This window comes from Oratosquilla oratoria, chromosome 44 (genome assembly GCF_046742065.1).
Source record: "Oratosquilla oratoria isolate Oo_2021 chromosome 44, ASM4674206v1, whole genome shotgun sequence".
Lineage (NCBI taxonomy): Eukaryota > Metazoa > Arthropoda > Malacostraca > Stomatopoda > Squillidae > Oratosquilla > Oratosquilla oratoria.
In genome coordinates this window covers 15,341,539-15,355,148 of record NC_134820.1, presented here as the reverse complement: position 1 = coordinate 15,355,148, position 13,610 = coordinate 15,341,539, and the positions used below count along the sequence as shown (strand labels likewise).

General features: G+C 36.3%; 1 protein-coding gene across 1 annotated transcript; it reads right to left on the bottom strand.

Annotated features, from left to right (window-relative positions):
- Positions 1–10,051: 10,051 nt before the first annotated feature.
- Positions 10,052–11,812, bottom strand: LOC143022294 (uncharacterized). The gene is made up of 2 exons (XM_076180440.1): positions 11,621–11,812; positions 10,052–10,723 (listed from the first exon to the last, which is right to left on the bottom strand). The coding sequence occupies exons 1-2, from the start codon at positions 11,810–11,812 to the stop codon at positions 10,052–10,054; spliced, it is 864 nt and encodes a 287-aa protein (XP_076036555.1).
- Positions 11,813–13,610: the final 1,798 nt, after the last annotated feature.

The window sequence follows — 13,610 nt, the reverse complement described above, 5'->3', positions numbered from 1 at the left end:
CTGGAACTCTGGTGTGGGTGCCATCGTTGAGGAGGACCATATCCACGGAGTCTAACTGTGAGGCGAGTTCAGGAGAGGAATGGGGATATTCGTCTTCCCATAGGGCGTCGCGACGATTAAAATCCCCCACCACTACCCAGTTGTCAGTGAAGGCTCCAAGCCATTCAAAGTGCCTAGTCGTGTCTGGATTGTAATAGAATTTAGGATGTTAATGGTCTGGTCTTCTTTCACCTTGACAGAAGAGACCGTACCATATCCTGCCTCCAGTGGAGGTCCAGGCAAGGTTCCGACTTGGGCGGCTAGTCCTAGGGAAACATACATGGCTACCTTTGCTTCGCCTGAAGCATCAGTCCCATAGAAGGGAGGGTAGTGGTAGCCTGGCAGAGTTGGTAGCTGGAGAGGGCGTTTCCGAAGTGATTGTAGTGCAATTACCTCGTAGTGGTGTTTGGCGAGATGCTGCACTAGTTGATCCCAGGCAGTGTTTATTGCCCGACAGTTCCATTGCATAATTCTAAGTACAGCCATGATTTCCAATTTCCATGATTGTACTAAGAATCACGAAGATTCCGTCTAGAAGCCGAGCTGCCTGTGGGTTGGAACGAGCTAGATCTTTTTGTATTGTTTCGACTGTGGCTTTCAGGCTCTCGATGGAGCTTGAGAGGGGGGTGGAGGGGGCTGGGAGTAAGGCTGCTCTGTCGTGTGAGAGTGCCCTTATTTCTTTTTCCACTATGGGAGGAGACGTCTCAGGAGGAAGGTTCGTGTTGGTGGGGAAGGATCCCTCGGGGTGGGTGGGTGGGGGGGAGATGATCTGGCCTGTCTTTCTTCTCCTTATCTTACGTTTCTTAATCCTCTTCTTCTCTTCCATTTCGGTGGTAGTGGTCGTCGGGGGTTTAGCAGGCGGCTTTTCTTTGGGGGCACAGACTTCCTCACTTGTTGGTGGAGGCTCAGTGCCAGGTGAAATAGCTGCTATGGAGTCATTTGATTTAACCACCTGGGTTGGGGGTGCGCTTTCTAAAAGGTGTTTAGGGGACTTGGGTGCTGTCCCAAAGTCCCTCTACTTTGCCCACTCTTCTTTAAGGTGGGTAGTCCATCGCTCCCTGGCAGCAGCTAGCGCTTCCGAGAAGGTGACATATCTCTGGTTTTTATCTCATGCGCTACCCTCCTAATAGCCACTTCTGGGCATCCGTGATAAGCAGCTTTGCTGCATTTAGCGCACCGAGGTGCCTTGCGTCGGCACTCCTTCCTAGAGTGCCCCAGGAGTTGACACTTTGTGCATCTTCTTACTGGAGCGACGTAGGGGACAACTTGGTGTAAGGTATATCCTAATCTGACAGTGGAGGGAAGGGTGTCAGCAAGAGATGCCACTCTTACTGACCCTGTTGGTGCGCCCTCCTTTGACATGAGCCTCTTGATATCATCGACGGGAAGATCTTGGGTCTCCAGGTCTCTTTTAAGCATTATTGTCATTATTATTATGATTATTATTATTACTATTATTACTATTATTATTATTATTATTATTATTATTATTACTACTATCATCATCATTATCATTATGATGATTATTATTATTATTATTATTATTATTATTATTATTATTATTATTATTATTATTATTATTATTATTATTATTATTATTATTATTATTATTATTATTATTATTATTATTATTATTATTATTATTATTATTATTATTATTATTATTATTATTATTATTATTATTATTAGTAGTATTATTATCCTTATTATTATTATTATCATTATTATTATTATTATTACTACTATTGTCATTATTATTATTATTATTATTATTATTATTATTATTATTATTATTATTATTATTATTATTATTATTATTATTATTAATATTATTGTTATTATTATCATTATTGTCATTATCATTATTATTATTATTATTATTATTATTATTATTATTATTATTATTACTACTACTACTACTACTACTACTACTATTATTATTATTATTATTATTATTATTATTATTATTATTATTATTATTATTATTATTATTATTATTATTATTATTATTATTATTATTATTATTATTATTATTATTATTATTATTATTATTATTATTATTATTATTATTATTATTATTATTATTATTATTATTATTATTATTATTGATCTACCTCCTCCTCTTCCCTCCCCACGTTCCTATGGTTAACAAGGTCTATTTCAGGAGTGGGCAACCTTTTTAAGTGTGGGTGCCAAAACTAGCCAAATATTTAATACAACATTTTCTCGCGTGCCATCGGAATGAAATGATAGGCGTGCATACGAGGACCTATAAGGGTCCCTATCGGCCGCTGAACGCAAGCATGCGGTTACCAATGGTCATACAAAACATACAAAGGAAGCTGGATCTTATTATTTTTTTTAATTGACTTCTGGGTTTCGCATGTCGGATAAAAGTCGTTAGTATGCCAGGTTTTGCACCCGTGTCAAGCAAGGGTCGCCCATCCCTGTTCTATGGCGTATTCCACTGTATGCAATATGATTTAAAGGAATATCAACCCCCATCCATTTTGAATTATTCTATTCTACATAGAATAAAGTAAAATCTTTTATACAACTTCACCTTATTTTACTTAGTGGAGTGTAAGATATTATTTTTCCTACTTTAACTCATTTTTCTTTACATTTTCCATTGACTATCATTTGTTTTATATTATTCATCTAATTTCATTCCATACATATAATATTATATGCTTCGGTAGCAGTTACATTATCGAGATCATAGCACTTGGAGAATAGTGAAAATTTCAACTTTTACTTAAAGCTGTTGATATTCTCTATCTATAAAATGTGCTATGGAAAGCTATTGTGTACTGTACTTTCTAGGCCAGGAGCAGCAAATTTGAAGACATGAAACCCAACATTCGATCTTGATTCACACAACGTTACACTGCCAGTAGTTGGACGAGTATTTACAATTTTCACTAGTTGTATCATTTGTAACATATCCCTTAAATAGGTAAATCTAAAGAAGTGCACTCCAAATTGATATAGCAATAGAGAGTTAAATTTTTTTGTCAATTATTATTACAATACATCAATATTACATTATAATAGTGTCATTTCATCTCATGCATTTTCTTTTTCTTTTTTCTTTTTATGTTTTTTTCTCACTCGAATACGTACAGGTTTGTTTACATGTTTTCAATTTTATCCCATTTAGTGTCATTGCATTCAGTTTATTTTCTTTGTTTATCTTTTCTCTCACTCGAATACGTACAGGTTTGTTTACATGTTTTTTTGTTTTCATACTATTCCTTTTCATGCCACTGCACTTCAGTTCTTTTCTTTCTTTCCTTTGTTTATTATGTTTTCTCACTCAGATGCGTTGAGGTATCGAAGCTGTAATTCCGTTCTCTAATTTATGTATTCAGTTTTCTCTAATTCGTGCATACCGTTTTCCCGCGTAAACTGTTTCCGTAAGCCTATATCTCATACACATTGCCAATGTATTGTAAAAATATATTTGATCCTCATCCTCTAATTACTCAATATTAAATTTCATTTAAGTAACAATATAATAGTATTTGTGTTTATGTAAAATTCAAGCCTGTATATACATAAATGGGACTGAATTTGCATAAGTACATTAATCATAAACATTTACCCAAGGGTGTGCATGATGAGGTAACGAGTTTCGCAAATAACCTCATGAGGTAGTATTGAAGTATTACTTAAACATCTGTTATTTTTGCAGAGACGTTATATCGTCTCATAAACATGACTCTCATAAATGTAATATGGGACACTATGATACTTAGTCTCAATCTGTTGTGCGTGCACGTCTGCATCCATGTTTAACATTGAATTCCTGTCCGTGCCACTGTACTTAATATCATAACTTTCTTTCCTTTATTTACGTTTTCTCACTCAGGTATCTAATTTACGTATTCGGTTTTCTTCACTTCATGCATACCATTTTCCCTCGTAAACTGTTCCTATAAGCCTTATATCTACACATTGCCAATGCATTGCAAAAATATATTAGATCCTCATCCTCTAAATACTCAATATAAAACTATTCAATTAAATGATAATATTATATTTGTGTTTATGTAAAACTCAAGTCTGTACGTACAGAAATGGGACTATATGCATAAGTTCATGAACATGCAAACCAAGTGTGTGCACGACGATGTAACCATATTTGCAAATAAATGTTATACTTAGGTATCTCAACCCCTTTTAACATACGTAGAAAATGAATATGCAATTCGGGCCCTACGAGCCTCTTGGGATTAAATGACTGTAAATATTAAAAAGGGTGGACATTGTAATTATTGGGTGACTTGATGTATATAGTTTATTGGGAACCGGTATCGTTGATATGAAATATGTATAAGGTATATAATCTAACCTACGAAGCTTTAAGAAAAGAGAAGGTGGTTTACATCCGTAATGTTCTATTCCATTTCAATTCTTTTCATTCTTTCACTTATTTCCTTTTTTCTCCACTCAAATGCGTGCAGGTATCGAAGCGCCCAGGCACGGAAGAGACGGCTACGTGTTTCAGTTACTTCGCGTCATGTTAGATCACCTGCACCATGACGAGGGCTTCCCACTGATCTGCATAACACCTGGATCGAGTATATGGGTCGTGGGCTGCCCCAGGAGTGAGGCGGGCAGGCGGGACATGGCCGCCATATTGGTAGTACCAAAACATTAGCACGTGTGAACCACTCCGCCGGTCATGGGAGCTGTCGTGTTACTCTCGTGGCCTATGTGGCTGGTATGGGCTGCGTGATAGTGATGCCATCTGTAAATAAGTTTTCCTGTGTGGTTTATGAAACAGTACATGTCTACATGTAACGGTATTTGACCATAAAAGTAATCAAACAAGTACGCTAAAACTGACATTAACAAGAGAACATGTAGATGTTTTAACTTGTCTCCACTGATCTACATAACAATATAGATTACAAAGGCGGAGCATGCCGACAGGAGACCTTTTGATCCATATCTAGGTCGGATGCGAAAAAATCATATTAGTAATTAAATGATAAATAAAAACTATAATAATGTAAATAACAAATAAAATACATAAATAAATGCATAGGTATAGTTAAGTAATAAACAAACAGGTAAATAGTAAATAATAATAAATTGACATATAACTAATAATAAATGAAAATCAGACAGACAAATGATAACAAAACAAAAACAAATAATATAAAATAAATTATAATCATTACAGCATCTTGCTTAGGTATTTATCTAAATGATTCTTAAAGCTTCGAACTGAACTACATTGCACTACCTGTGCAGGAAGTTTATTCCATTCATTAACTACACTGTTGGCAAAGTTGTTTCTACCTACTTCCAAACTGAATCTATTTCCGGACAGTTTGAGACCATTGTTTCTTGTCTGATTCTCATTTAATGTGAAAATTTTGTCACTTGATGTTTTCAATTCCCTTTAAAATCTTAAAGACCTGTATCAAGTCACCTCTGAGTCTACGCATTTTTAGGGAAAACAGATTCATATGTTTTAGTCGATTTTCGTATGATTTATTTTTTAAATTTGGAATCAGTTTTGTGGCTCGCCGTTGTACTTTTTCCAGTCTGTCAATGTCTTTAATGAGATTGGGTGACCATACAAAAACAGCATATTCCAAATGTGGACGAACTAACGATTTAACTAGCTTGTTAATGAGTGATGGACTTTTGAAATCAAAAGATCGCGCAATCAGTCCTTGAATTTTATTTGCTTTCTCAGAGGCTGAAATACACTGCTTGGATGATTTGAGGTCGTTACTGATAATTACGCCGAGATCTTTTTCACTATCCACTTTTGTTAACGAATTTCCAAATAACTTGCAATCGTACTTACTGTTATTTTTGCCTATGTGTATTACCTTGCATTTACTTGTGTTAAATTTCATTAGCCACTTTTCAGACCATTGCTGTAATTGATCTAAATCTTCTTGAATATCTAATTGGTTTGAGTGATCATTTGCCACTCCGCACAGTTTTGTATCATCAGCAAATTTGGAAACAGTAGATTTTAATCTATGGTCTATATCATTTATATATACTATGAATAGAAGTGTCCCAAGAACGGAACCCTGAGGAACTCCACTTGTAACATTTTTCCATCTAGAAGTTTTTCCATTTAAAACAACTCTCTGTTTTCGACCATTCAACCAATTACTAGTCCAACCTAATAGGCTACCACTTATTCCGTGTAAAGCTAATTTAGTAAGTAGTCTTTCGTGTGGGACGGTATCAAAAGCTTTTGCACAATCTAGATATATTAAATCTATATTGTTTCTTTTGTCATAATTCGAGATAACTGTGTTGTAGAATTCGAGTTAGTCACGCAAGAACGTTTCCGTCTGAAACCATGCTGGCTATCATTTATCAATGGTTGTATCCTATGTATCCTATGTACATTATTTTGTGCGGAGCATAAATAAGGCCTTCGCATATGTGTGTGTGAGTGTGACCACATGTTATAATCTCAATTTCTCGAATCTTGACAAGCAGTCATCTTCGGCGTTTTTTTCGAAATTTAGTCATCTGGTCATTGAAATGGACACAGTTGATTACTGGATTACAATTACTTTATTTACACTACTAACTACACATGTATTTCAACAAACAAAATTCACCCGTCACTAAACATACACGTATCCACAATATTAAAAAAAAAAAACTCCAGTGAATCTTTACAGAACAAAACCTACATTAGTATTTATTGTGGATATTGCTATTGTATCGTGTACAGCACATTACAGGTGCCTTAAATATTGGACGATATTGATATACAATGATATGCATCGGTGCTTTTGAAACAATATATTTCACATCGATCCTGAAACAGAAACTTTGACACGGAAAACGTTTAGTAAAAAGAATGTACATACATCAGTTACAATAGTACTAGTAGTTCATATTCATTAAATAGAAACGAAGACACATACCCATTTTTTTTTCTCTGAAAAATCATACTCTTCCGTAACAGTAGTTGAGACCGGTAGAAGGATAAATTCAGGATAAATTCTTATGAGTTGAAACATAATAGTACATGGGGTGGGGGGTGTCGAATTTCACCAGAAAAACGTTACATAATTTTTGAACGGGCCCCGAATAGTAATTCAGCCCATCTAATACGAATTTCTCACTTCACAATATAGAAAAAGCCTACACATGTGATCAGGAAGAACAACTGGTTCTATACAGATACACAGCTCTGGACAGCGTTTGAGCCTTATAAGATATTTTCAAATTACAAATATTTATCCTGCTATTGCCATGATTACATTGGGGTTGCTGCTAGATCTATTTCTTACAGATAATAAATACATAGCATTAACATGACAACACCTAACAAAACAGTTGGTGGGCAACATTTTATGGCTCCTGATGGCCGCATCATTTGTTGATGGGTATCGGGATGTTTTGGGTAATAAAACCTTAATAAACTTACGAGTGGAAGGACTGCTCACATCCATCTTTTCTCCGGTTGGTGCAGTTGAATGCAGCACAAGTTGGCATTGTAAAATGATTGTTAAATATGTAAAACACACCAGTATATAGGAGCGAAAGCTGCCGAGAACTGTAAGGGACGCTATCAATGCTATCAGTCAATCGCGTGGCGTGGGTTTGTTTTGGTACCACCAACATGGCTGCCGCCGACCTTATAATCAGGACACCGATCCGTGATCCAGTTATTTTGGGATCAGTGGTTAAAAACAGTCTCTCGAAAGGTCTTCGCCTTCTCAATAAATTACATCTAAATATCAAGAAGGTAAGATTAAACTTTCTCATTTTGAGTTAGTCTAACTAAAGTAAGAAATTGTTTGTTTGTTTGTTTGGATGAGGAAAACAGATCCTTTTCCAATAGTAATTCCGTTCTCTAATTTATGTATTCAGTTTTCTCTAATTCATGCATACAGCTTTTTTCCGCGTAAACTGTTTCCGTAAGCCATATATCTCATACACACTGCCAATGTATTGTAGAAATATATTTGATCCTCATCCTCTAAATCAGTGGTTCTCAAACTTTACCATGCCAAGGACCCCCCCAGATATTTAAGTCCCATCCGAGGACCCCCAGCCAATCAAAAGTTATTATTACCATACCAAGATACCCATTACATGATTATAATGCAGTAAATTTACTATTTGCATATTCCTACACAAAGAAAGTACAAAAATAAGCATTTAAAATATTTTCAAAATTTTGTCGATTTTCGGTTTAAAAACATTTTCATCTTCAGTTCACACTTTCTGTAAGCATAGAATAAAGCTTGAATGAATATAAATATTAATTAGAAAGAAACAAATGAAATATTATGACATATAAAAATGTAATAGAGAAGTGCTGGCTGATTGCACAACAAAATATCGATATCACCGACACTATAATGACAGAATTAGTTTTGTATATTTTTATAATTATATAGTTTTTTCTGGATTTTTTTTTATTGTATCGCGGACCCCCTAGGACCTTCTCAGGGACCCCCAGGGGTCCGGGGACCCCAGTTTGAGAACCACTGCTCTAAATAATCACTATTAAACTATTCATTTAAATTTATTATAATATATTTGTTTATGTAAAATTCAAGTCTGTACATACAGAAATGGAACTGTATTTGCATAAGAAAGCTCATAAACACCCACCCTAGGGTGTGCAAGACGGTGTAACCAGATTCGGAAATGATCTACTTTTTTTTCACTTCCAGTCTATTTGCAACTTAAAATACATTTTTGGAGTAGATATAACTCTACTATATTAATGCATATTATTAAAATAACAGTTCACGTGCTTGCATGTTGGCGTTCGTACATTAACGTACCAGTCTTGTTCATCTTTACATCAGTAATTGTCTACTTATCCTCAACAAAATATGGTTTCTCACTCAGATGCGTTCAGATATCGAAGCTGTAGTTGCCTTTTCTAATTTATGGGTTCAGTTTTCTCAAATTCATGCATACCGTTTTCCCGTGAGGCTGTAGTTGTGTTCTCTATGTATTCAATTTTCTCAAATTCATGCATACCGTTTTCCCGCGTTAACTGCTCCCGTAAGCCATATATCTCATACACACTGCCAATGTATTGTAGAAATATATTTGATCCTCATCCTCTAAATACTCAATATTAAACTATTTATTTAAATGACAATATTATGATATTTGTTTTTGTAAAATTCAAGTCTGCACATACAGAAATGAGACTGTATTTGTATAAGTAAGTGCACGACGATGTAACCAAATTTGCAAATGATCATAGGCATCATGAAGGCAGCAAAAAAAAAAAAAGAAAGAAAAAAAAACAGATACTGATGGCATTCACAGCAGCCTTAATACTCCTTCATGGATCGATAACCATATGTAAAAGTATGTACATACTATTTCTTAGAAGTCTTAATGTACTGTATATATCTATGGAAACCGGTCTCATTAGTATGAAATATATAAATGGTACTCTAACCTATAAAGTCTTAAGCATAGAGAAGGTAACTTACATCCGTAATGTTCAATTGCATCTCAATTCTTTTAATTTGCTCCACTCGAATGCGTGCAGGTATCGAAGCGCTCAGGCACGGAAGAGACAGCTACGAGTTTCGGTCACCTCGCGTCATGTCGGTTCACCTGCACCATGACGAGGGCTTCCACGCAGGGCCGTTTCTAGTTCATCAGGCGCCCCAGGCAAGAATTCGTTATGATGCCCCCCCCCTCCCTCCTTCCCCCCTCCGGACTGGAAATAATAACATAAACAATTTCGAACACAACTAGCATCACAAATTCCACAACAAAAACAACATACTTTATTAATAAATCATCTTCACGTATATGCATACACAGCAAGGAAAAGTATACTCAAAAGTATACTACCGATTTTTGTAAATTTCAATAGAATAATACCATTATACATTTTTATTGCAAATCCTACCTAAGATAAACTGAAAAGGTAATCTTGCCAATCTAAAACCATGGAACTCAATGCATATACGTTGAGGTCTATGCTAAAACTAGTAAATAACAATTTTCTTCACTTTTTTCATATTTAAAACCTGACTCTTCTTGACTTCCATGCAGCAAAATCATTTGTAGTGACATCATACGAAACCTGTTTGGATATTTCTCTATTAATACTAATTATTGCCAGCCCGTTTAGCTCCTGTGTCATAGTAGACCTTAAATATGTTTTAATGAGCTTAAGTTTAGAGAAGCTTCTCTCTGCAGATGCCACAGTCACAGGTGTAGTGACAGCAATTCTTAATGCCACCCACATGTTTGGATAGATCTCTTTCAGGCCTTTCTCCTCCAGAAAAACAAAAAGGTCAAATGTTGGCATATTTTGTTTTGGCCATTGTTTTGGAAATGACTGCATCTCTACAATCAGTTCATCATAATTTAAGTCAGCCTGATCCCCAGGTGTGAGCGTATTACACAAATCTTTTGCCTGCTTTTCTAGCTCACTAACTGGCAGATCAGGGAAGTTCGTGAGAACACTGAATTTCTTTGCAACATCACTCATCATTCCAGTTCTCTCTCTCAAAGATTGAATGACCACATCCACAACTACACTGAAAAATGAAAACTCCACTTTCTTCAAGGCATCGGTAATAGGTTCATCAGAGGCCTCATAGGAGAACTGCCTTTTAGTAGTTCTGAATCTTTTCTGCTTTAGTGCAGCTTCCACATTCATCTCTTCACACACCTCTTTGGCAGATGTCTGGGCAAGGACGAGCGTGCTTGGTCGTATGGTAAAAATGAGAATAAGGTTGCAGGTAGTGACCTTCTCAATCTCGAGAACCAGTAAGTGTTCTGAGTTCGTACGATTTTAAGCATCAGTGGTCGAGCGGTGTAAGGCGGCAGTCATGGGGGCCTCTTGTCGTCATGCACAGCGCAGTTTCGAGTCCTTGCGCGACGGTCTTAAAATTATCTGATTAATGTCGCTGTCCACTAGCGAATTTCTCGTATGGTTACAATTGCGAGAAGCGTGAAAAGGATTCGATCTGATCCTTACCCCTCCCACGAGCGTGCTTGGTCGTATGGTAAAAATGAGAATAGGGTTGCAGGTAGTGACCTTCTCAATCTCGAGAACCAGTAAGTGTTCTGAGTTCGTACGATTTTAAGCATCAGTGGCCGAGCGGTGTAAGGCGGCAGTCATGGGGGCCTCTTGTCGTCATGTACAGCGCAGGTTCGAGTCCTTGCGCGACGGTCATAAAATTATCTGATATATATATATATATATATATATATATATATATATATATATATATATATATATATATATGTGTGTGTGTGTGTGTGTGTGTGTGTGTGTGTGTGTGTGTGTGTGTGTGTGTGTGTGTGTGTGTGTGTGTGTGTGTGTGTGTGTGTGTGTGTGTGTGTGTGTGTGTGTGTGAATATATACTGTACATATGAGATACGTATATCTGTAGCGGAAACTGTGGTGAGGTAAACGCCAAAAGACCGTAGGAGTTTTATTACTAACGTTTCGTCCTTAAAAGACTTCCTCAGAGGAAGTCCTGGACTTGGAGGAATATGCAGTGGCATACGGGTAAAACTGGATTTTGGGGGTAATAAGAACACATTATTACAAAATAGAAAAAAAAAAAATACTTACCACTTCTTCACCGGAAAGGTGACATCCACAGTGACAAGGATCCACCAATTTGGCTGCAAGGTAAATACTTTTCACCAGGAATTTCTTCTTTTCACGAATTATTCCCTTGAAGGCATCTCTTTCACTCTTGAGGATTTGTGATGAAGAGAGATTCTCTTCAAATGAATGCTTTAAATCACTGAACACTTTCATTGCCAGAGAAAAGGTTTTTTATTGTCTCCTTCTATGGCAGTGATGGCATCCACCACTGTCTTCAGAAGCTTGAGAATACCCTCAGTCCGATCCCAAAATATTTCTGAAAGCAGGAGCTTCCTAATGGACATGTCCAAAGATGGCTTGGCATCATCACTGATTGCAAGAGCCTGAAGTGCATTTTTTTCATGCATACACTCTTCAGACATTGGGTAATGGATCCCCATCTGAAACAAAGGACAACAATATTAGTACCAGTATGAATTCTCAATTCAAAACAGCTTAGCCATGAGAAACATTAAATTAAATAAATATATATAAAAAATCCCAGCAAGTTTACTGGCATAAGAATGAAATTTCAAATATTATTTTGCAAGTTGCGATCTTTAGCAATAAGTAATATACTAATAATTCTTACCTTGTTTTAACAGGAAGATTTAATGTTTGCTGTTGTCCTTGTGGTGACTGCTGTTGATGTTGTTTGAATAGGGCAGTGAGCTTTTGGGACTGTTTGACTGATTTGCCAACTTTTATGCAGTCAGACTGGATATTTTCTGCAGACCTGCTCTTCTTTAGGTTTGTGAATATTAACTGCAGAGTGTGAGCCATGCAACCATATGGTTTTATGTGGGGATACTCCAACTGAAGCAGTTCCCAAGCCTTTTTCATATTAGAGGCATTATCTGTGCAGATCCAAAATAATATCAATGGCCCAATGTCATCCACTATTTTCTTCAGGAGATCTGCTATGTACTGCCCAGTGTGGCTTTCTGTGCCTAATAATAAAACAGAAGCTAGAATTAGATATTACAGCATATTCCATAAGTACAAAACTAATGTAAACCGGAATACAGAGAATTGACTATTAATCAGTATTAATCTCTTCTTAAGATAGGAGGTTTATGTGAAATACTTTATATTATTGTCTAAGTTAATTTTGTAATTGAGTTGTAATTGATTGCTATTTTAACTGAAACCAAACAGTAGCAATGCTGCTCCAAAATATGGGCCTTGGCACTGTCACAATGATGTTTATGATCCCCTCATTCCTGTAATTATCCAGTATTTTAGGATTAATTAGGGCAATAATTATCTATAACAATTCATTGGGAATAATAAGTGACATAATGATGTTACATATTCCTACAGTTCTTACCTGACATTAGTCCAACTATCACACATTACTGCAACACTAGAAGCAGATGCTACTAGTTCTTTAACAGTTACAGAACACTCCTGGTAGACCCTCTCAAGAAGATTGTTTGAGATTGAGTCCCGGCTCGGAATCTTGAAAGATGGCCTCAGAGTCTTGAAGAACTTTGCCCACAACTTATTACCCACCAAGTTTTGTGGACAGCCACTTGCATAGATAGCTCGGGCTAACTGCGACTGAGCTTCTTCCTGTAATGCATTTTATTTCCATCAATCATAATACTAATAGACAGATTACTGAATGTTGACATTGAAGACACATTAGTGTATACAATATATAACTATAACATAGTATATACTTACTGTTTGTGTTTCTGTCATTCTGTCAACATATGTGTATGAAGCAATCTTCTGCTTTGTTAACTTTTTGGCTTTGGCAGGAGTGGAAGTCACTGGAGTGATTCCAGAACTGACAGAGACAGATGATCCAGGTCTACTTGTTGTGCCTGTGGCTGTGTCAGGTCTGGGCAGAGCCATCGGAATCGGACTTGAGAAAAATGAATCATCTAATGTCATTTGCATTGTATGAGTGCTTGTACTTGTTGCACTTGTATCATGTAAGAGCAATTGCAGTTCCATGTTTGAG